Genomic DNA, 25,208 nt, shown 5'->3' with positions numbered 1-25,208 from the left:
CGTTCCTGTGCGTTCTTGCTCAAAAAAAGTCCTGCATATTCCTAGTTAACTCAGGGTAGGTTATGCCACAACTCAGTTTGCATGCTCTGTCCCTAAAGGTACTAAAAAGGACTGCTACAGTCTGCACCTCAATTTTCGGCTTCCCTGCATGAAAGACAGCACCAGGCATGCACAATTTTTACTCAGTATTTTTTGGGGATTCCTGAAAAAAAATAGGGATCCTAAAACCAGTAAAGTATTCGGATCTGAGATTTTTTGGAAATCCTGGATTTTTTCAGGTCCAATATACGCAAACTGAAAAATACAGAGAGAGAAAAAACAGTGGCCAAGCTGCAAAAAACACCTGAGAGGTGGCTCAGCTGGGGCTCCTTTGAGCAGTCCCTTTAAACCAGACTCCCCAACAGAACTCATCAAGGAGCCAATCCTGTGGGAAGAACAGTCCCCGCAGGCTCGGTTGGGGAGCCTGGTTTAAACTGGACTTCCCAACAGAGCCCCACCAAGGAGCCTATTCTGAGTGGATAACTCTCTCTTGCAGGTTCTGCTGGGCAGCCCGGTATAAACGGGACTGCCCAACAGAGCTCACCAAGCAGCTGATCCTGCTGAGAGAACTTTCCCTACAGGCTCCTCTGGGGCTCTCTTCAACTGTTCAGTTGAACAGCCCTAAGGAGCCCAAGCTGAGCCAGCAAAGAGAGTGCCCCTCCCATGCCTGTTCTGTGTGCTGTCTTCTGCAGCCCCTTTAAACACCCCCTGTTCAAAGGGACTGCAGAAGAAAGACCAAAAACAGTTGAGCGGTGGGAGCGATCTACTCCACCCTCTCAGCTGTTGTTCCGATTTGCCAGTAATTCCTGAATATATCTAGGATTTTTTGGGGGGGGGGGTAATTCTGGTTCCCCCCAAAAAATCCCAGATACATTTGGGATGCCAAAATATATCAAAAATACTGATAAGGTGTTCTGGGGGTATATCTTCAGTTTGGGTAAACCCAAATGTTCCTTCCTAGACAGCATGCATTTCAAGTAGTTCTAACTTGATCATGATGTCTTGTGGTTTTTTGTGCAGAAGCACCCAGGACCAGCCCTGCCACTAGACAAACTAGGCGATTGCCTAGGGCGTTGGCCTTCTGGGGGTGCCCCCCATGTGACTTGGTGATTTTTTTTGGGGGGGGGGGGTGCCAGAAAGTCTAGGGCCAACCCTGGAAGTACTTCAAGTCATGGACTGGATGGGCTGTTGGCCTGATCCAACATGGCTTCTCTTATGTTCTTATGTCTTAACCTACCAAATTGCCAGGGCTGCTGTTTGTATACTGGGACTGTTGCCACTACTCTAGCTATAAAGCAAAGGAATGCCAGGTAGGTTCTGCTTCTCCTTGGAACAGAGGAGGAACAAAGAACAGAACATCTACATTCACCACTGGGAAACTGTAGCGTTTAGAGCAGGGGTCCTCAAACTACGGCCCGCGGGCCAGATGAGGCCCGCTGAGGACGTTTATGTGACCCGCCGGGTTATGGCAAAATCAGACCAGAAGTGACGTTCGACCTAAACTTGCGTTAGCAACACACACTTCCGGCACTGGGCTGAGGCGGCGGAGACAGAGTGTGAGGTGATACCAAGGTGAGGTGAGTTCCCAGGCCGGGGTGTGTGGTGTGGGGAAGGGAGAGAGATGCAGAAGACGGAGAACTGATGGCCCGCGGCCTTGTACAGTAACGGCAGTCCGGCCCTCCAACAGTCTGAGGGACAGTGAACTGGCCCCCTATTTAAAAAGTTTGAGGACCCCTGGTTTAGAGTCTCTTGGTTAAGGCGGCCATAGCACTACTCAGTGAACTAGTTGCGACCCTTCTTTAAACGATTAAACCAGGCGGGATTATTTCAGTGGGTTTTAAGTGGGGCTGCCATCGAAAACTCTTCATAAGATTCAGCTGGGGCAAAATGCTGTGGAAAGGTTACGTTTTGTCGCAGTTAAAACAGCTACATTGGCTCAATGGTTTGATCCCAGCAACAATGCAAGGCCTAGCATATTTCATAGCCCACCTTATTCTTGGAAGGTCTTTGTCATGCAGGCGCCTGCCTCTCCCTCTGAGATTCTTGCACCAGTGGAGAGCCAGTTTGGTGTAGTGGTTAAGTGTGCGGACTTTTATCTGGGAGAACCGGGTTTGATTCCCCACTCCTCCACTTGCACCTGCTGGCATGGCCTTGGGTCAGCCATAGCTCTGGCAGAGGTTGTCCTTGGAAGGGCAGCTGCTGGGAGAGCCCTCTCCAGCCCCACCCACCTCACAGGGTGTCTGTTGTGGGGGAGGAAGGTAAAGGAGATTGTGAGCCGCTCTGAGACTCTTCGGAGTGGAGGGCGGGATATAAATCCAATATCTTCATCTACCTCACAGGGTGTCTGTTGTGGGGGAGGAAGGGAAAGGAGATTGTGAGCCGCTCTGAGACTCTTCGGAGTGGAGGGTGGGATATAAATCCAATATCTTCATCTACCTCACAGGGTGTCTGTTGTGGGGGAGGAAGGTAAAGGAGATTGTGAGCCGCTCTGAGACTCTTCGGAGTGGAGGGCAGGATATAAATCCATTATCTTCATCTTCATCTACCTCACAGGGTGTCTGTTGTGGGGGAGGAAGGGAAAGGAGATTGTGAGCCGCTCTGAGACTCTTCGGAGTGGAGGGCAGGATATAAATCCAATATCATCATCATCTTCTTCTGCACCAAAACTGCACTTTCGACCTCAGCTCCTTTGCTACTGATCTAGCTGAGCTTTAAGCACCGTGCAACCTGCCCCCAACTTCTGTTGAAAGTTGACTTCTGCTTCTTCACCCACCTAATTTGCCTTATTCTGTTCCAGTCACCATGTACATTTTTTTTTAAACTCAGTAGTATCTCCTTATTGATTTTAATAGCCTTACTGGTTTTATTCAATCACTGAGCTACGTGGATTCTTAATGCTAGCTTTTATTATATATTGCTACTGCTACTGGGATTTGTAATGATTCATTGTGCCAGGTCTTTTAAGTAGCTTGTATTATAGTTTGTTATTTTACTAGAAGACTACCCTCATGTCACCAATGCGGTCGGTGACAGATTTTATGTAGGGCAGGAAGGCTGTACCCACATTTGTGTGTGGCTCGGGATTTGGTGTGGATGGTCTCCTGGGATGGAGGGCTCTTCTAATTTCTTTTTGGGAGTATCCATTGGCCTGCAGTGACTGTTTGAGGTGGTGTAGTTCCTGTTAGAGTTGGCTTGGTTCACAGATGCGTGATGCACGGTGGATGAGGGTGTTTACAACTGTACATTTTTGGCAAGGATGATGATTGGAATTCTTATTTAGATAGCGATCGGTGTGTGGGGGACCAGGAAGGGCTTCTATTGGCTGCCACCACTCTGGTAAGGGTCTAATATGGGAGAGTTCAGAGCACCCAACCAACCCCTGTACCTTCCCTATTAGCAAATACCTTTTAACCAGGACTGAAGATAAATGAGGACCCAGGCAGTTTACCTATAACAGGTTTATTATAAGTGCTGAAAACAATAAGTGGGTAGTAAAACATTTAGCGCACAGTGAATATAGAAGCACAGCAAAGGTTGGTTCAAAGAAACAAAAGCCCTGACACAACTACCTAAACGTTTCCTTCTTCTAATCGCAATAGACTATAGACTCCCTCCTTTTCTCCTGCAGCCTTTTCCAGAGAGAACACCCCCCCCCCCCTATCTGTGGCTTGGTCTTTTATGCTTTTCTCCAAAGTCTCACCCCTCTGAGCCAGTTTTCCCTCCAAAACTGTTTTCACCCAATCAAGAGGGACAAAAGGGATCCTGAGAGACGTAGGCCCAGTAGCTACTCCTACACAGGCTTCTCTGGAGCCTGTAGGTCACACTAGACCTAGGATCATGACACTTCATATTTAAGTTTCAGAGAAGAGGGGCATGCTTCAAGGAGCACACCTGCAGCAGCACATATTTAACTTTATTTACTAGGAGTAATGCCCATTGTGAAGAAAAATACAACCAGCTCTAGAAGGAGGGAGTGCCTGCCACCGTTGCTGTCTTCCCACCCACACAAGTGAAGGCATTGACTCCCCTCCCACCTCAAGGCGAACTGACCTCTGCCATCTAGAAAGCAGTTGTAAATCTCAGTGATCTCCAGTGGTTCCCTAGGAGGAAATGACATTGTACCTGTCTGAGGTCCTATCCCTCCTCAAACCCCACCCTCTCCAGGCTCCACCCCTTAAATCTCCAGGAATTTCCTAACCTGGAGTTGGCATCCCTATCTCCTTCTGTTTATCTGTCCCTCTGACTTCAGCTTTCCATTGCCTTCCCCCTCCCTGCAGCCTCTACATAGGAAAAGGACAGTCTTCACAGTGTGTGGGGGGGACCAAAGCAGCTTACATAATTTCCTCCCCACTTCGATCTGAATGACAACCCCATGAGGCAGGTTAGGTTGAAAGTTTGTGACTGGTCTTAAATCACCCAGTCAGCTTCCACAGCCCTCACCTGGAGATTGGCAACAGTGGCTCCCCAGGAGGAAAGACCTCTCCCTCAGAGACCTGTACTGATACTTTAGGAATTTCCCACAAACCTGGAAAGGTTTCACTAAAGGCCTCTGAGTGAGTGCCCCCCCCCCAGCAGCCTTGCTGTCTTCCCACCCACACAAGTGAAGGCATTCACACACACCCCCCAGGGAAATTGATCTTTGGAAAGGGGGCAGCCTGTTTATCTGCTGCTGTGGAACTGGCCTCTCCCTGCTGTGAACATACCTTTTTGTGTCAGTTGAAGAGAAGGAATTGCTACTGTTTTGTCTCATAAACTTGCCTCTCACAGTTTACTGTTTGCTTCGCAGCAGCATTGTTTGGGGGCGGGGGGGGGGGAGACAGACTGTCCTGGACTTCCTACAATGGGCCCTGAGGAGAGGCAGCAGTGATCAGTAAGCCCCTAGGATGGGGGTGTCGAACTCATCTTTTATGAGGGCCGGATCTGACATAAATGAGACCTTGTCAGGCCAATCCATGTTGGGCCAGACCATGTGTGTACCTATTCAAGATTAGGTAGCAGAGATATACACTTTATAAAGGACACAGACAAAAACAACTAAAGATTTTTTTTTTTTAAAAAAAACTTAAAACATGATTAAAACAATAGCACACACTGGTCTTAAAGGAACTCTTTTTTTTTTGTATTTCTCCCATGGGATCCAGGGAACTGGGTAAAGGAAGCTCTGATTCTTTCCTGCTTTCCCCAGGGGACTAGGAGGGGGAGGAGCCTCAGCCAATAGAAGGAAGAGAGGCTTGGCTAAGTAGCTCTGCTGTGCAATTGTGACAGCCTGGCTAAGCAAGCTCTGCCTCCCTCCCCTTGGAAGGAGCCTCAGCCAATGGAGAAAATAAAAGTTTTGCTCTGTAGCTCCTGTGCAGTTGAGCAAGCCTCGCAAAGCAAGCTGTTAAACAGAAGGAAGCAAGATATAGGGTGAAGGGAGCAGATGACAGCCAGTTGCTCGGGGACCTGATAGGAACCCGCTGGGGGCCTGATTCAGCCCCCCGGGCCACATGTTTGACACCCCTGCCCTAGGAGAACCTGTCAGCAGAGAACTGTCTCCCTTTAAAGGTCAGTGGTCTTCTGGTGGGCTTCTTGCCTGACGGGGCCAGATCAAATACTAATATCAGGAAACCTGTAACATTACTCAGTTTTCTTGGAACTTTGATTCCATTTTTTGAATTTGCTGAAGGAGATAACAAATTAACTATGATGATACCTGCAAAATATAGAATATTATCATTATTCTAGATTTATACAGGCATTTGCTCTTGTTAAATTTAGCGATTGCTCCTGTTGTTAAATTTAGCTATTTTTAAAAAATTATGGTGTTTATGCTATATATAACTTTACAAACTAAAAGAAGTTTTAAACAGGAGGAGGAGGTTGGGACATCCAAAACAGGGCCTTCGCAGATGACTGTAATGCAATGGTCAGGCAGGTTCATTAGGGATTAGGAAGCCCTTCAGACATGTTGGTCTCAAACCATATAGGGCAGGGTTCCCCAACCTCTGGGTTGGGGACCGGTAGTGGGCTGTGGCCTGTTTCCCATGGGCCGCACAGCCTCATCCTTCCCCCCGTTTCCTCCTCCCTCCTTTGCCCCCCGCACAGCCTCCCCACCTCCTCCCCCCTCCCACCGATGAGCTGATCAGCTGGGAAAGCTGCTGCAGCAGCTTCGAACAATGCTGCCCTTGCCTCCTCCTCAAGTGGGAAGGAGGCAACGGCAGCGTCGCTCGCCGCTGCTGCCAGCCACCAGCCGCCCTTCCTTTCCTTTCCCTTCCCATCCCTTTGCCTCCCGTCCCCCTGTGCCTGGGCTCTGCAGCCACAGCGGGCCTGTCTCCTCCGTCACCTCTTTTGCTTCCCTTCCTGTTGCCTCCCTCCACCGGCCTTGCCGGCCACAGCATGTCTGCTTCCTCCTCCGAGCCTACCACCATCACCCGCCCCTTCCCTTTCCTTCCTGTCCCGTCCCCTCCCCCCCGCCCTGGCGGTGGCGGTGCGCTGTGATTGCGGGTGTGGGGGGAAGGCAACGGAATGGGACAGAAAGGAAAGGGAAGGATGAGCGCCTTGGGCCCGGGGGGGGGGGTCTGAAGCGCTTTGGGGAGTGCCTGCCTGGGGCGTGATGTGCCCTCGGCTGGCACTGGCTGCAGCGGTTCCCCCCCCCGCAGCTGTTTGGCGGGGGAGGGGCCTGGGAGGACTTCACCACCCCTTCCCCTGCCTTAAAATGGAGAAAAGGGGGGGGAAGAGGTGAGGAGGCTGCACGGGGGGGGGGAAGGGAAGAAAACGGGGGGGGGGATAGATCCAGGTGGGCAGCGGTGTTGGTCTGAAGCAGTAGAACAAAGTAGGAGTCAAGTTGCACCTTTAAGAGGTGTTAATTTGTCCATTTCACTCCAGTGCATAGTTTTCATAACCCAGTCCCATTTTTCTGGAATTTTATTTTGCTTCCACAACTGCGCATACAATGTCCATTCTCTCGATTAGAGTCTGTCCTCCTAACCACTATACCAAACTGGATCAGAGGGGAAAGTGAGGCTCCGCCCCCCCCCCCCCCCGGAAGTCCTGGAGGGCCTGATCTAGTGGCTGGCAGCTCAGAACTGGGCTTTACTTTTCCAAGGTAGAGGATGCTGAATGGGGAGAGAGGAAGGAAGAAAATATTGCTTATACCCCGTCCTAAACTCTGAATCTCAGAGTGGCTCACAATCTTTTTTACCATCCTGCCTCACAACAGACACCATGAGAGTGGTGGGGCTGAGAGGGCTCCCACAGCAGCTGCCCTTTAAAGGACAACTCCTGCGAGAGCTATGGATGACCCACTTAACCACTATGGCTGACCCAAGGCCACCAGATACAAACAGCAAGCCCGTGCAGGTGGACCAAGACAGGAGTGATACGGTCCTTGCATCCCACTCCAGTCAACAATCTGGCTACAGCGATCTGTACCAACTAAAGTTTCCAAAAAACGTTTCAGAGCAGCTCCATGTAGAGTGCATTGCAGTAACCAAGTCTAGATGTAATCAAGGCATGCACCACAGTGACCAGATCTTTTTTGTCCAGGAGAGGTCACAGTCACAATCTGTTAAAAGGCATCCTTTGCCACGGCTGCCACCTGCTTATCCGGCAGTAGGCTTGTGTCTAAAAGCAGCCGCAGCCTACACAACCCCATACAGAACAGGTGACACCTTCAATTCTGGGCCAGACCTTCTGCCCACCAGTAGCACTTAAGAACATAAGAACATAAGAGAAGCCATGTTAGATCAGGCCAATGGCCCATCCAGTCCAACATTCTGTGTCACACAGCGGCCAAATATTATATATATATATATATATATATATATATATATACACACACACACACACACACACACACACACTGTGGCTAATAGCCACCGATGGACCTCTGCTCCATATTTTTATCTAACCTCCTCTTGAAGGTGGCTATGCTTGTGGCCGCCGCCACCTCCTGTGGCAGTGAATTCCACATGTTAATCACCCTTTGGGTGAAGAAGTACTTCCTTTTATCCGTTTTAACCTTTCTGCTCAGCAATTTCATGGAATGCCCACGAGTTCTTGTATTGTGAGAAAGGGAGAAAAGTATCCCATGCATTATCTTGTAAACCTCTATCATGTCACCCCGCAGTCGACGTTTCTGCAAGCTAAAGAGCCCTAAGCGTTTCAACCTTTCTTCATAGGGAAAGTGTTCCAGCCCTTTAATCATTCTAGTTGCCCTTTTCTGGACTTTCTCCAATGCTATAATATCCTTTTTGAGGTGCGGCGACCAGAACTGCACACAGTACTCCAAATGAGACCGCACCATCGATTTATACAGGGGCATTATGATACTGGCTGATTTGTTTTCAATTCCCTTCCTAATAATTCCCAGCATGGTGTTGGCCTTTTTTATTGCAACTGCACACTGTCTTGACATTTTCAGTGAATTATCTACCATGACCCCAAGATCTTTCTCATGGTCAGTCTCTGCCAGTTCACACCCCATCAACTTGTATTTGTAGCTGGGATTCTTGTCCCCAATGTGCATTACTTTGCACTTGGCCACATTGAACCTCATCTGCCACGCTGACGCCCACTCACCCAGCCTCAACAGATCCCTTTGGAGTGCCTCACAATCCTCTCTGGTTCTCACCACCCTGAACAATTTTGTGTCATCCTCAAACTTGGCCACTTCACTGCTCACGCTCAACTCCAACTTCTCACTCTCACTTCCAGCTTGACAGGATTAAACTTCGGTTTATTAGCCCACATCCTCTCCAAAACCGTCTGCGGGCACAGATTCAAGATTTCTACAGCCTCCTTAGGATCAGCTGGAAGGGCACGATAAAACTGAGTGCCATTCGCATCCCAGCCCAACTGTCCAGATAACTTCATCCAGCCGTTTCATGTAGATGTTAAAAAGCATAAGGGACAAAATGAAACCTTGTGGAACCCCAGAGGTCAAAGGAATAAACAGCAGTCAGCTGTTGCTATTAAGCCCCAAACAGCCTAGGACTCTCATATCTGCAGAACCGCTTCTCCCTATATACCCCCTTGAGGCAACTGCACGCTTGTTTCAGGTCTCGACCTGTAACCAAGTCCCCAGATTATCCAGAAGAGCTGGAGCTTTTCCTGTTGCAGTGCCAGTTCTATGGGAATGGCTTTCCTGAGGATGTTTATCCCAACACCATTGTAAAGCAAAATTCTGTAAAAGAACCTTTTGGTAAAGTAGACTATTTGGTTTCATTAGATAATAATAAATTCTGTGTTTTTAGATTGTATTTGAACATATGAAGCTGCCTTCTACTGAATCAGACCCTGGGTCCATCAAAGTCAGTATTGTCTTCTCAGACTGGCAGCGGCTCTCCAGGGTCTCAAGCTGAGGTTTTTCACACCTATTTGCCTGGACCCTTTTTTGGAGATGCCGGGGATTGAACCTGGGACCTTCTGCTTCCCAAGCAGATGCTCTGCCACTGAGCCACCGTCCCTCCCCTAACATATGAAGCTGCCTTCTACTGAATCAGACCCTGGGTCCATCAAAGTCAGTATTGTCTTCTCAGACTGGCAGCGGCTCTCCAGGGTCTCAAGATGAGGATTTTCATGCCTTCTTGCCTGGACCCTTTTTGGAGAGGCCGGGGATTGAACCTGGGACCTTCTGCTTACCAAGCAGATGCTCTACCACTGAGCCACCGTCCCTCCCAAAAAGGTTGGTTTGTTGTTTATACTTCTGCTGTGCATTTGACATTGTAGCCGGCCTCAAGACCCTTTGGAGAAAGCCAGGTCTGAAATGTTTGAAAACAAACACCTGCTACTTTTGATTTTTAAACATTAACGCTTGCCACGTTAAAGCCCCAGTCAAACTTATTCCTCAGTTGCGTCTTTAAACAATCAGATCTCAAGAGAAAATAACTGCACATGCTTAACATTACACCTGTAGCATGCGGTCCTGTGGCTATTCCATAAAACTAACACATAAGATTTCAGATCCTTGGGCTGAAATCTTGAAGCTGTTTTAATGCTGGATGCCTTATATTCTCTCAATCATTCAAATACCGTACATCTTACATTGCTGCTGCACTTTGAGAAATAGGATGATAGTCAAGCATCTCTTGACGTGTAAGGCGTTAACCTGTTTCAAACTGATGCTAAACTAATATATACTTTCAAGTTTACAACAGCAGCAATCAGAATAAATACCCTCTTGTACATAGTGTCAAGAGAAGAAAACTGAATCAACAAATGCTCAGCATCAGAGAGCAAAGGAAACAAGACTGAACAAACAACAGGGTAAAGCATAATCTGGATAAACTGAAACACCCTCATGTAATTTCACCTTAGAGAAGAATGGTCACTTCATTTGAGAAAAGGTATGGTTGCAATTTTTTTAAAAAGCTCCTGCAAAGGGAAACAAGACTTGCAGGCCTGATCCTGCAAAGCTCCAAGTACAAAAGGCAAGAGCACGAATTTTGCAGAAAAAAATTGGTTTAAGAGATGTTTCACTTTAAAAGGAATACAGTACTTTTAAAAACTGCACAGCCTGGATGACATATAAAACACAGAATTACTGAACTGTAAGGAAGACAGTAGGGTAGCCATTACTGCAGAATATCTAAGTCACAGAGAAGCTAGTGGATGCCCTTGATCTGAACACAGCACAGCTGCTTAAATATGCCACAACTTTTTTCTGTTGCTCTCATTTTTTATATTAGATCTGCCAACCCTTGCTGTCATGGACCCCGCCCAAACTAATCCAATTATTTCTAACATTGTGACAGGATCTTTGAACTCCAACTACATCCCCCCCACCCCACAACAAATTAGCCAGTAATGACATGTTGATAATTACAGGGTCCCAACTTTCATTGGATTGTACCTATAGACAATCCAGCAATCTATTGACAAGGCTAATTGAGCTACTTTAAAGGAAGCAACGCACAATGCATATCACAGAGGAAATTAAAGCAAAACAAAACCAAAACCAAAAGCTTCAGATTAGTATTTCACAAGGGAAATGTTTTACAAGGGAGCATACAAGATGGTACCATCTTGAATCTGCACACTGAAATCTAGAATCAGAACAAACCAACTTTCATACAGAGTAGGAAAGGAGTCAGGCAGCAGCTGGAGACCGAAACTGTAGGATCCATGCACAACAAGGAGCCCAGTTGGTGAATGGAACAAGAAGCCATGCCCACTCCTGCTGATCTCCCAGAGGTGAATTGAATGAAGCTTAGGTCCATACATCCAACCAGGGCAGGAAATGGCATTGCCTTCTCTTCTCTTCATAGCTTAACGATAAATGAGTCATTTGAAGCTGCAGGTTAAAGTTTGCTTCTCCAGACAAAGACCCTGCACATTTTTTTTTTAAACCAAGGAAAGGCTTTAAGCTTTAGCCTTTTCCTTACATGCATATCTATGCTTGGAGAATGTATTTGCTCAGCAGAGCATTCTGTCATGTGATTCTCTCCTCTGCTGTCTCAAGTGGAAAAGGTGAGATGTAGGTCTGCCATCTCATTAGCTGCATATGAGAAACAGAACAGGGCTAACATCTATGTTGTGGCATTTAGAATCAGGTTGTATTATGACATTTATAAAATTAATGTAGACACTAGATGCCTTTTAGCTTCAGGGATGCAGCTTGCTGGCACCACATGAACACACTAGGAATATATTAGGGCTTTTTGCTCATTTTTCCCCTTCTTTCCAAGCCAACATATACAAGGCCTACGCTAGAGGCAAGAATTCAAAAAAGATCAACCAACCACCTTGCCTTTTTCAGGGATGGAAAGTCCTTTCCTGTATTTCTGTCTGGATTATTAAGTGAGGTGGTTGTAGAGTAAGGAAAAGGAAGAGGAGCAAAGGTAAGTGGCACTCCCACAACAAAGATCAATGTTGTTTGCTGGGAGCAAGTAGATGCATGGCAATAGTACCATCCTATTTTAGAAGTGTAGTTCTGACCAAAGAAGCAGAGGTTATGACTATCTGTCAAGGGACAGAAAAAAGTCTAAGTACACTCAGTCAAATGAAAGAATTCATAAGAGCATTCATGCTAAAATGACCTCCTGACTTATTCATGTTAAGCTCTTTAAAGATCAATTACGACAGTTTAAAAAGCTTTTTTTTCCCCCACCACAAAAAAGCTTTACTTGAACAGCTAGCAATAAACAGTTTGTGGTACTCTTTGAATTTAAATTATATTATACCTCGATATTTCTGGATCGGCTGTCATACAGCTTTTCCACTCAGTGCCCGCAACTTTAAGGCTTCTTCATTCCTTTTTCAACACCTTCAATAAGTGTTCAGAAATGCAAATCCATTGTGCAAAGTACAGCTATGCATACAAAGACTGAGGGGGAGAGACAATTTTGCTTTCTCTGGAATTACTTATGATTGCAGTCCTACTGAATCAGATCACTTTTTTAAAAAAAAAAATCATGTTTCACCTGAATGAAATCTGAATTTAACTCCTTTTGGCAAACTGGGGGTCACTGAGTGAGAAGCAAGTCAACAGACCTTCTTAGACCAAATATGCTCCAGCCCTTCTGAAATTATAGGAAATACAGTAGTGTTTCATTTTCAACAGCAGGCACTTTAGAGCAGAGCAGGAACACTTGAGGCTCCATCGAATGCAGAGGAAATGGAAACAAAACAGCCCCAAATCTTCCTGTTTTGAAATAGAGATCAAAACAATGGGAAGTGCGTTCACACAGATGGCAAGGTTGGAGGGCTGTAAAGACCCAAGCGTGCTTCCAATCACAACCCTCCATTACCTCTGAAGGGGAAATTTCTGCATTACACGACTGGGTGTCTCTACTTGTAAATCCTACTAAATCCAATTGGTCTCACTTCTTCGCAAATACGTATAAGATCAGACTGCGCCTGTTCTGCTCAAAGTTTAAGAGAGAGGGTTTGGGGGCATCAAGAGCAAACTTGGAATTTCTAACTATCCCTGCCGCGTTTCAGAGGGCAGCTTGCCCTCAGCACATCTTCCCCCCCCCCACCTCCATCTCAATAGCATACTGCTTGAAACGCTATTGCATATGTTTAAAGAGAGATGAGAGAAAAGATAAATCTACTCATGCTCTCCCTAAAAAAAAAATAAAAATTCACCCAAGCGCAAACAAGGAGAACTACCATAACCTGTGTGTCACATTCTCCCTCCCTGAAATCACAAGTAAAGGCTCCAGCAGCAGCGCTCCACAAGAGGCTCTATTGCATAACCATCCCAGAAGAACTCATGCAAAATATGAAGCCAGAGCATCCGAAGCAGAGAGTAAAGCCACGGGTTGACTGGACAGAACGGCTTTTTAAATCAATCTAGCGCTGGGGATGAAGATCCCCACAACTCGCCAACCACAGCTTGCAAATCCAGCAGTCTCCAAGGCAGCATAAGAACCTATGAAGCTGCCTTCTACTGAATCAGACCCTCCTGGGTCCATCAAAGTCAGTCTTGTCTACTCAGACTGGCAGCGGCTCTCCAGGGTCTCCAGGTGAGGTTTTTCAGCCCTATTTGCTTTGACCCTTTTTTGGAGATGCGGGGGATCGAACCTGGGACCTTCTGCTTCCCAAGCAGCTGCTCTGCCACTGAGCCACCATCCCTCCCCTGCTCTCCAGGGTCTCCAGCTGACGTTTTTCACACCTATTTACCTGGACCCTTTTTTAGAGATGCCGGGGACTGAACCTGGGACCTCCTGCTTCCCAAGCAGCTGCTCTGCCACTGAGCCACCATCCCTCCCCATATTGTCTTCTTAGACTGGCAGCGGCTCTCCAGGGTCTCGAGCTGAGGTTTTTCACGCCTACTTGCCTGGACCCTTTTTTTGGAGATGCCGGGGATTGAACCTGGGACCTTCTGCTTCCCAAGCAGATGCTCTACCACTGAGCCACCGTCCCTCCCCTGCTCTCCAGGGTCTCAAGCTGAGGTTTTTCACACCTATTTGCCTGGACCCTTTTTTTGGAGATGCCGGGGATTGAACCTGGGACCTCCTGCTTCCTAAGCAGCTGCTCTGCCACTGAGCCACCATCCCTCCCCGGTGCGTGGGCAACAGAGCTGTCCTCCAAGCACACGGTTTCTTTTTTGCCCCTTCTTGAAGGCCAAAGAAGTTTTAACTTCTGCCGCCGCCGGAGCTTCCCAAGCAACTTGGTCGGGCCACCTCTCCTTGACAGCGCAGCCACGCGCGCGTCCAGGCTCGCTCCCCCCAGCCAGGCAGCCCACCCCGAGCGCCAAGCAGAATGCCCCAGGACAACACCCCCCACCCCCTCTGGTTCTTCCAAGCCCCCCGCCCCGGCCCCGGCACCTACCAAGAGGAGAAACAGCAACATTCTCCGCTCCACAGCACTTAGTCCCGCAACCCCTGCATGCAGCCGCAACCCAGCCAAGCTTTTGCTCCCGCTTGCGCTGCCAGAGCGAACTGCTGCTGCCACGTCTGGCCAAGCATGCGCAATCCGTGGGGAGAAAGCCTGCTAGATTGAAGCGGGGCGGCGAGCTCCGAGGTGCATGCTGGGGGATGTAGTCTCTTCGGCGTCCGCGTGCTGTGATTTGGGGAGGAGGAGGAAACAGGTGGCCGAAGGAGGGACGCCTCCGTGGGAGAACCTGAAGGAGCCGTCTGCGTCGCTGGGGCAAAACGGGCGCTCTTGCATCCTGCATCCGCAGATCGTTGGAAGTTAGGCTGTCCTTACGCTGTGTTTGCAATAGGGTTGCCAAGTCCGATTCAAGAAATATCTGGGGACTTTGGGGGTGGGGTTAGGAGACTTTGGGGGTGGAGCCAGGAGACTTTGGGGTGGAGCCAGGAGACATTAGGGGTGGAGCCAGGAGACATTGGGGGTGGAGCAAGGAGACTTTGGGGGTGGAGCCAGGAGACTTTGGGGGTGGAGCCAGGAGACTTTGGGGGTGGAGCCAGGAGACTTTGGGGGTGGAGCCAAGATCAAGGCTGTGACAAGCGTCATTGAACTTCAAAGGGAGTTCTGGCCATCACATTTAAAGGGATTGCATACCTTTTCAATGCCTTCCTTCCATAGGAAATAATGAAAGATAGGGGCACCTTCTTTGGGGGCTCATAGAATTGGACCCCCTGGTCCAATCTTTTTGAAACTTGGGGGGTATTTTGGGGAGAGGCACTAGATGCGGTACTGAAAATTTGGTGCCTCTACCTAAAAAAACAGGGCCCCCCCACCAGAGCCCCAGATACCTGCAGATCAATTCTCCATGATTTTCTATGGGAATAAATCTCCATAGGGAATAACAGAGTTCCCAGCAGACATTTCCCTCTCCCCCCCCCTGCTTTCTGATGACCCTGAAGCGGGGGGAGGGCCTCCAAACCGGGGGATCCCCTGCCCCCACCTGGGGATTGGCAACCATAATTTGCAACTGGATTGCCTTGTCTACTCAGAAAAATCCAGTTGCAAATGATTGCTCTTGGTATAGCACAACCACAGCGCACTATCCGGTAATGAAGGAATGGAGCCAGGCCCGTAGTTACGAGCTCACCACCACCCTCTCTTCCCCACCAGTAAAATAACACATGGGCCGGCAGCAGAAGCAGCCCCCAGCCCCTGTGTGAGTTAAAGGGCCCGTGAAACAGCTGATCTGTGGGCCCTTTAATTGGCAGGGAGCTGGGGGGCTGCTTCTGCTGCCAGGAGTGTATCTAGGGTGAATAGCACCCTAGGCAGGCGACACCCCCCCTGGTGCCCCCCAGCCACCGTGCTCCACTTGCCCCCACCCACCACAGCACTCTGCTCACTCGCCCCCCACCACCGTTGCTGCCACTGCACTCTGCTCACCCTGTCACCACAGAGCTCCACTCTCTTTCCTCCCTCCCTCCCTCCCCCCCCCCCCCGCTTGCTGCAACTGCTGCCAGCCCACGCGCTGTTTTAGTGGCAGGGAAGGGAGGGCTGTGGCGAGCTCACCTTCGTCCTTTTTCCCCCACCAGTAAATTAACATGCGGGCCAGCAGCAGAAACAGCCCGCAGCCCCCGCACCAGTTAAAGGGCCCACATATCAGCTGTTTCGCGGGCCCTTAACTGGCGCGGGGCTGGGGAGCTGCTTCTGCTGCAAGCCTGCATGTTATTTGACTGGGGGGGAAGAGAAGGTGGTGGCGTGCTCACCACAGCCCTCCCTTCCCTGTGTCACAGGCTGGGGCCAGGTCAGGCAAAGTCCAGGGGCAGTCCAAGGTCTGTAGCCGGTGAGCAAACAGGGTCCAAGGCGCCAAAACCAAATCACAGTCCAGGTATCACAGGTCAGAGGTTCAGAAGCCGAAGTCAGGGGGTCCAGAAGCCAGAGTCAAAAGCCAAAGTGGATGCTAGAATGTCAGGTAAGTAACTAGTTGCTTCCGCAAAGCCTCTTCCCAAAGCCCACAGCTATATAGCCCTCTGCTGTCTGTTGCCCATTTGGGCTAATTGCTGGCTCAGAGAGGCAGCCAGGATCCTGCTGAGACTCAAGCATCCTCACTTCTAGAAGGGCCAGAATCCTTTCAAAACTCAGGGCTCAGGGAGCATCTTGCTCGTGAGCGTGCCGCCCTCCTCCGATCCCTGAGGTCCTGACGAAGGCGGTCACACACACGAGCCACCCGAGAGGGCAAGGCAGGGGGGCTTGGATCTTCTCCAGCAGGAGGCAGGGGCACTGGTGCAGGTGGCAGGGGCACAGTTTCTTCTACAGGCTCAGCTTCTTCTGCAGGGTCCCCAGTACCCATGACACCCTGCTACTAAAACAGCATGCGGGCCGGCAGCAGAAGCAGCTCCCAGCCCCTCGCACAAGTCAAAGGGCCCGCGAAACAGCTGAACTGCAGGCCCTTTAACTCAGGTTGGAGGCTGGGACTGCTTATGTTCCCTGCCCCAGAAGCCACCTCTCCACTGCCCTGGTTGGGGCCCCAGAGCCATGGGGCCTCTTCCAGAAATCGGGGGGCTGTGCCCCTACAGGCCCCCTCATAGCTATGGGCCTGCCTCGGGGGAGGGGGGGAGGTGACCATCCAAATTCTGGCTACGACCCTGCCTCGAGGACTCAGAGGGACCGGGAGGGGTGCTGCTTGTCACCTTGGCTGGCTGGGATGGATTGTGAAGGGGCAGCGGAGGCGAAGCAAAGCCCAGGGCTAGGTTGCAAAGCCAAAGGAAGCAGGGAGCCACCGAGGAAGAAGTAGAAGCGCGAAAGAGAGTATGGGAGAATGGCAGAGAGGGGGAGATAGAGCGCACGACAGTGAGGGGAAGAGAGAAGCAGCCAAGCCCCACGGCCCCCCATCACCACCAAATTTTTTAGCTCTTGGGCCCTTCCACCCAAATTTTTCTGGCTATGGGGCCGGATGGAGCTGGAAAACTAGTATATGAGCCAGTGGTTGCAAGCATCAGCTGAATCAGGAAATCTTTGTTTCACATCTCAACTGAGATGAGACTATCCTCTTTTTAATAACTGCTCCCTCAGGTATTTGTTTTTGAGGTTCTGGAGCTTGAACTGTTATGGGGGCCCCTTTGCGACAAGCAACAACAGAACAACATCCAACAAGGTCCGTAGGGCCTTGCTGCCCTTGCGAGGACCTCAAGGCCCAAATGGCAGAGAACAGGGTGAACAACATATGAACATATGAAGCTGCCTTATACTGAATCAGACCCTTAGTCCATCGAAGTCAGTATTGTCTACTCAGACTGGCAGCGGCTCTCCAGGGTCCCCAGCTGAGGTTTTTCACACCTATTTGCCTAGACCCTTTTTTGGAGATGCCGGGGATTGAACCTGGGACCTTCTGCTTCCCAAGCAGATGCTCTACCACTGAGCCACCGTCCCTCCCCTGCTCTCCAGGGTCTCAAGCTGAGGTTTTTCACACCTATTTGCCTAGACCCTTTTTTGGAGATGCCGGGGATTGAACCTGGGACCTTCTGCTTCCCAAGCAGATGCTCTACCACTGAGCCACCATCCCTCCCCTGCTCTCCAGGGTCCCCAGCTGAGGTTTTTCACACCTATTTGCCTAGACCCTTTTTTGGAGATGCCGGGGATTGAACCTGGGACCTTCTGCTTCCCAAGCAGATGCTCTACCACTGAGCCACCGTCCCTCCCCTGCTCTCCAGGGTCTCAAGCTGAGGTTTTTCACACCTATTTGCCTAGACCCTTTTTTGGAGATGCCGGGGATTGAACCTGGGACCTTCTGCTTCCCAAGCAGATGCTCTACCACTGAGCCACCGTCCCTCCCCTGCTCTCCAGGGTCTCAAGCTGAGGTTTTTCACACCTATTTGCCTGGACCCTTTTTTGGAGATGCCAGGGATTGAACTTGGGACCTTCTGCTTCCCAAGCAGATGCTCTACCACTGAGCCACCGTCCCTCCCCTGCTCTCCAGGGTCTCAAGCTGAGGTTTTTCACACCTATTTGCCTGGACCCTTTTTTGGAGATGCCGGGGATTGAACCTGGGACCTTCTGCTTCCCAAGCAGATGCTCTACCACTGAGCCACCGTCCCTCCCCTGCTCTCCAGGGTCTCAAGCTGAGGTTTTTCACACCTATTTGCCTGGACCCTTTTTTGGAGATGCCGGGGATTGAACCTGGGACCTTCTGCTTCCCAAACAGATGCTCTACCACTGAGCTACCGTCCCTCCATCTCCATCACCTACTGCCTGGACCCTTTTTAGTTGGAGATGCCAGGGATTGAACCTGGGACCTTCTGCTTCCCAAGCAGAAGCTCTACCACTGAGCCACCGTCCCTCCCCGAGGGTGGTGGCGTAGAGCCCTTGAAAATGGGCCATACAGTGAGCAGGGGTGGTGCCAGCCTTTTTGGCACCCTAGGCGAGGCTGCCTACTTGCAAAAAAAAAACCCCACAACCCACCCGTTTTTTAAAACAGAAGAAATGTAGAGAAAATGAAAAGCACAAAACTTGAATTTTTAAATTTTTATTAATTGATTGCTTTTTTTTAATCCCATAGCAGTGCTCCCCAACATGCATACAGGTTATTCCTAGTAACACTCCCACACAGATGGCTCCACTGGAGTAGGGTTGCCAATCCCCAGGTGAGGGCAGGGGATCCCCCGGTTTGGAGGCCCTCCCCCCGCTTCAGGGTTGCCAGAAAGCGGGGGGAGGGGAGGGAAATGTCTGCTGGGAACTCTGTTATTCCCTATGGAGATTTATTCCCATAGAAAATCATGGAGAATTGATCCGCAGGTATCTGGGGCTCTGGGGGGGGGCTGTTTTTTGGGGTAGGGGCACCCAGTATAGCATCTAGTGCCTCTCCCCAAAATACCCCCCAAGTTTCAAAACGATTGGACCAGGGGGTCCAATTCTATGAGCCCCAAAAGAAGGTTCCTCTATCCTTCATTATTTCCTATTGAAGGAAGGCATTGAAAAGGTGTGCCGTCCCTTTAAATGTGAGGGCCAGAACTCCCTTTGGAGTTCAATTATGCTTGTCACAGCCTTGATCTTAGCTCCACCCCTAATGTCTCCTGGCTCCACCCTCAAAGTCTCCTGGCTCCACCCCCAAAGTCTCCAGATATTTCTTGAATTGGACTTGGCAACCCTACACTGGAGTAACTTTTCAGTGGCATATTTCCATGTTGATACAAGAAATGACATCTTTGCCTGTCTATGAAAGGTAGGAAGCAATGCACATACCCCAAATCTGCAAAGTTCTGTATGTTAAAAAGTCACTATAAATCTAGATCACGGGTGGTCAAACTGTGGCTTGGGAGCCACATATGACTCTTTCACACATATTGTGTGGTTCTCAAAGCCCCTACCACCCAGTTGGCCAGCTTGGAGAAGGCATTTGTCTCTTTAAATCACTTCACCAAGCCAGCCAGTGGCTTGGAGAATGCATTTATAGTTGCTTTCTTTCCACCTCTCCTTCCCCCATCTATTTCCTTCCTTCCTTCCTTCCTTCCTTCCTTCCTTCCTTCCTTCCTTCCTTCCTTCCTTCCTTCCTTCCTTCCTTCCTTCCTTCCTTCCTTCCTTCCTTCCTTCCTTCCTTCCTTCCTTCCTTCCTTCCTTCCTTCCTTCTCTCAAACATCTGACGTTCTTGTCTTGCAGCTCTCAAACGTTCATTCTATGTGGCTCTTACATTAAGAAAGCCTGGCCACCCCTGATCTAAGTGGTCACATTTAACTGAGAAAAACAGACAGCATTTGCTTAACTGAAGCTACACTACTACTCACGCTGAACTAAACATAGGCCGTTTTCGCATTAGCGTTTACTCCGGGGTGGCATCCCATTTACCTCCCGATCTTTTGCTTGATTTCGCACATGTTGCTCCGCGGTCACGGTTTGATCCGCGGCTTCAGCAGTTTCACCCCGCAGTATCTGGATGCGCATGTTAGCGGAGTTTCCTAAAACCTGCGGATCCACTCCGCGGAGTTTGTTGTGGGAAATTCATCCCGATCCGCATCGACTGCTTTGGGGGCGGCACCCTCCTCTGCCTTTCAGTCCTCCCACTCCATCCATCCCCTTGGGGCGTGCAATTCAAATCATGTACGCAGCTGGCCTGGCCAATCATCAGCTGTTTGTGGTGCTTCCGAAATGTGCCTGCCCGGCCATTTTTTTTTTAAACTTTTTGTTCCTATGCTAGTGCGAAAACGATTTGAGCCGGGGCTGCATGGAAAGTGACTGCGCAAAAGAGACAATAGTGTGAAAACGAGGGAAACGGTCCGGACAGAATTCCTCCACGGAATATTGGTAGCAAACGCTATGTGCGAAAACGGCCATAAGCTCCACTTAATTCCAAGTAAATACTCATGAGAATGGACTGTCTGATGGGTGTGCATGTTGTTAAGTTTTAGAGTCATTTTTAAAGGCTGTTCTCCAACACAGAGATGTGGAAAGAAGGAGTTTGCCCCAGGAAGGTGCATCAGCAGCCTTACTGCTATGCAAGCAGGATGCTAGGCTAGCTTTATAATAAAACAGGCTGCAATGCAATCCCTACACAAATGTAAATATGAGCAGCACAGAGTGGGAAGGGGGCTAGAGGAGCAGGCTTGGTCCCCTGCCAGCCTGTGCAAGATCCTTTGGCAGCCCAAGCCTGGCTGAGGGAGGGCAAAAAGGAGTCCTGCTCTCCCCTTGCATCTGTCTTCCACCAATCACCCTGCTCTTGACCTCAGTGGGTTGTTTCACATTCGGGAAGGGTGGAGGACCTGAGAGGACAGCAGGCAGGAAGGCAGTGGCTAAAGCCTCATGTTGCTCTGGATCTGCAAGGGCCTGCAGATGCTGGGGACCTCCTGCCTTGGAGAGGGAGAAGGGCACATAACGCGCATTGGGGGCATCCTCATTGAGCTGTAGGAAGGTCAGCTTCCTGCTGCCCCAACAGTCAGGCACCCCAAGCTCCACTGTTTCCTCTCTGCCTTGGGAGTGGACAACGAGGACAACATAGTCCTGCCAAGAAGCACATGAGAGCAAGAAAGCTGAGGCCAAGTGGTGGAGCGACACATGGGAAGATGCTTACCTACTGCTGGCAGGTAGGAGACAAAGGCAGGCACAGCTGGAGAAAATCACGGTTCAGTGCAGCAGCTTTGTCGTGACCAGCATACTCCTCCATTGTGGGCAGGGTGGTGGATACGGCAGCTGCCAGGAGAGGTAGTTTTCCTGACTTGGTGGGGAGCCCAGTGAGCAAGCAGGGGTGGGGGGGAGAGTGGCCAGCAGGACTACAGCTCCCAGCCAGGCTTTGCAGCCCCCCAGATGGCTAGGGCCATTGAATGCCCCCATGCATCACCGCCACCTGGCTGGCCGGGAGTGTAGCACTGGAAGAAGAGGAGGTGGAGGGATGGGTCTTCTGCCAGGGGCAGCTGGGTGTCAGGAGGAGCTTGTCCCTTTGGCCTACCTCGCTAACTCCCTAGTGCCTAACTCTAGGTGACAGCCTACCTCGCTAACTCCCTAGTGCCTAACTCTAGGTGACGGCCTACCTCGCTAACTCCCTAGTGCCTAACTCTAGGTGACGGCCTACCTCGCTAACTCCCTAATGCCTAACTCTAGGTGACGGCCTACCTCGCTAACTCCCTAGTGCCTAACTCTAGGTGACGGCCTACCTCGCTAACTCCCTAGTGCCTAACTCTAGGTGACGGCCTACCTCGCTGTTGTGTCCTAGGTTCAAATGGAGAACTGTTACTTTTGGAAGGAACTGTTACTTTTGGAGGGAAGCTGAACAAGCCAAGCTTGTACTCCACACCAGGGTTCCAGAGAAGGCCTAAGCGTGCCCAATCAGGGGAAGGATTGAAACATAAGTAGCCAATCAACATCTAGGCTCATACTGTACCCTGATAGGCCCTTAGGCCTCTGTAAATAGCCAATCCATGTACATAGTTAAGGTCCAATCAGAAGGGGGCAAGAATTGTATAAAGGAGCGGGAGGTTTGAATAGAGCTCAGTCTGTGTTGGTGTTCCTGAAGTAAAGCTTGCTGAAATCACTCTCCGACTCTGGTCTCTTACTGCGCCGACCCCAGTACTTTACACTCGCTAACTCCCTAGTGCCTAACTCTAGGTGACGGCCTACCTCGCTAACTCCCTAGTGCTCTTCCAGAAGCCATACGGGCCCTGCGGGATCTGTCTGCATTCCGCAGGGCCTGTAAGACCGAGTTGTTCAAGCAGGCCTTCGAGGCTTGACGAAGATGGCTGCCACCGGACATCACACAGAACGCCGGTGTTCGCGGCTTGGAATTCTAATGCCGCTATAATGTATTCAGCACTATATAATGGTTTTAATAATCTCGAATTGTAATACGTTTTTAAACTGAAAATGTAAATTATGGTTTTATATATTTTATTTGTTTAATTGTCTAGATACTGTGAGCCGCCCTGAGTCTGCTTGCGGAGAGGGCGGGATATAAATCAAATGTAATAAATAAATAAATAAATAGTGCCTAACTCTAGGTGACGGCCTACCTCGCTAACTCCCTCGTGCCGGCCCTGACAGTGTGCCCCTTCCCACCAGCAAGGTCTGGATAACCACAGTTGTCTTCTTCATTGGGGTCGTTCCATGGCAGATCACCACAAATCTTTTAAAAAGTTAACCACTACATCTCAGATTTTGATTAAAATTGCTGTACTGGGTTATCTCACATGTCAAAGTCAATTGTGTGAATAAAAATTTCCTAGACTAGTTTCTGAGTTTGGGGGGTGGGGGATGAAAATTAGGAAAACATATACACGCAAGATACATCATAGAATGATTAAATAAAACACAGCAAAGACCACAGTTAATTTAATCTTTTATTTTAGATACCTATGAGAATACATACTACATAAGCATATTTTACAAAATACTTTTTGTCATATGGGAGCTTCCTTGCAATGTCACTTTCAACAGATAATATGCATATTAAAGTAAGCGCTCTTCAGTCATGATAGACCAAAATTTGCCACAGGAGGTGGTGGCGGCTACAAGCATAGCCAGCTTCAAGAGGGGATTGGATAAAAAATGGAGCAGAGGTGCATCGGTGGCTATTAGCCATAGCATATTGTTGGAACTGTCTGGGGCAGTGATGCTCTGTATTCTTGGTGCTGGGGGGGCGGGGTGAGCAAAGTGGAAGGGCTTCTAGCCTCACTTGTGAACCACCTGATGGCACTGGGGGGGGGCGGTGTTGGCCACTGTGTGACACACAGTGTTGGATTGGATGGGCCATTGCCCTGATCCAACACAGCTTCTTTTATGTTCTTATGTTCTTTATAAAGGAAAGCTTTGAGAAATCGCTTTCTGCTTGTGATAGGCATTGCAAAGTACAGCTTAAGCAAATAATAATAATAATTATTATTATTATTAATTATTATATTTATGAATTGCCTCATCCCAGCCAATGCTGGGCTCTAGGTGATGTACAACAAAAATACACATAAAATCAGTAAAATCAATGCATTAAAAGCAATTGCAACCCAATGGGCATTCTTTATAATCTGCTTTCTAGCTATTGGGAGCAGTCCCCCCTTAAGTGGGGGGCAGGGGTGGTGCCAGCCTGGCAACCGATGCTGTCCTCAAGCAAAAGCCTGGTGGAACATCTCTGTTTTACAGGCCCTGTGGAACTGTAAAAGGTCCCACAGGGCCCTATTGTCTTCCTGCAGAGGCTTCCACCCTGGCCCTCGTTGAGGACAGCTGGACCTGGGGATCACCAGTAGATTTTGACCAGTAGAGCGTAATGTTCTTCCAGAGATATAGTAGAGGAGGCAGTCCTGTAGATACATTGGTCCCAAACTGCTCAAGTCCTTAAAGGTCATAACTAGAACCTTAAATCTAATTGGGTACTCAACCGGAAGTCAGTATAGCTGGCACAGCACAGGTAGAATGTGTGCCATCTGTGGCATTCCTGTCAGGACTCGTGCCCCTGCATTCTGGACCCATTGGAGTTTCCAGGTTAAAGTCAAGGGTAGGACTTCCGGTTTCGGTGACGCGATATTGAAAGCAGCTCGGACCGGCGCATCCTGAGCCACTTTTAAATCGATGCGTTGAGGGGTCACCCCCAAAAGACAACTTGACTCTGGGGCCCAGGAAGGGTACCAGAAGGCCGGGGAATTTGAATGGTAGATCGGGGGTTCCAGCAGAGGCGGCTGTCCCCCAATCCCGTTTTTTCCTAGCCTCATCACTTCAATCGCCATTTTTAAATGGCTAGAGGGTCAGCCACCGGCTTCTTTCTTCCCCTTTCTACACTCTACATTCTGGATCTTCAAGCTTGACAAATTTAAGATAAGTGACATTGAGTTCTCTGCTGATGTAAGTGTCCCCTTTTTATATTACTTTCTGAATGGGTAATGTCGTGGAGAAGCAGGAAAATGGAGAATCAGGAGCAGATTCCAAGTGAGGCAAAAGACTGAGAAAGGGGGTGGGGGGGACTCTCCCTCATTCTCCTTCAAGGCTTGTACAAGTTTCTGCCTAACCTGATCATTGAAGATATCTGCATGAGAGTACATCAATTTATATCTTTATAAGAGACTTGATGGTTGAACATAACTGATTTATTTCAAACCCTCTTGGGGGAGAAAAATTCTTTGGATTTGGGGAAAGATGCTTGCTGTCAAGTATACAGGGATGTGAAATCTTAAAAGCTGGTGGGTACCTGATATTGATTGATAAGGCATTGTAGGATTTGTGGCTCTAAGAAGATTATTTTGACAAATTTCCAAAGTGGATTTTTATATATTCCTGTGGATGATATGGGTATATCTTTTTAAGTTGGCTTTTATTTTTTTCTTCTTGCCTTTTGTTCATCTGTGGTTGGATTTTTTTTTTACAAGATTTGACATGGTTTAAATATTTTTGGGTTTGGATTTTCCTTTTTATGC

The 25,208-nt window shown here is 49.1% G+C and overlaps 1 protein-coding gene across 1 annotated transcript in view; it reads right to left on the bottom strand.

Annotated features, from left to right (window-relative positions):
• PDIA5 (protein disulfide isomerase family A member 5) overlaps window positions 1–14,407 on the bottom strand; it is a 291,070-nt gene extending 276,663 nt beyond the window's left edge. The window contains exon 1 of the mRNA XM_060262232.1: window positions 14,296–14,407. Within this exon, the coding sequence (XP_060118215.1) occupies window positions 14,296–14,316 (21 nt within the window). The 5' untranslated portion in view covers window positions 14,317–14,407. The remainder of the gene's footprint in view (window positions 1–14,295) is intronic.
• Window positions 14,408–25,208: the final 10,801 nt, after the last annotated feature.

Source organism: Heteronotia binoei, chromosome 21, assembly GCF_032191835.1.
Source record: "Heteronotia binoei isolate CCM8104 ecotype False Entrance Well chromosome 21, APGP_CSIRO_Hbin_v1, whole genome shotgun sequence".
Taxonomy (NCBI): Eukaryota; Metazoa; Chordata; class Lepidosauria; order Squamata; family Gekkonidae; genus Heteronotia; species Heteronotia binoei.
This window is presented reverse-complemented; position numbering and strand designations above follow the sequence as displayed.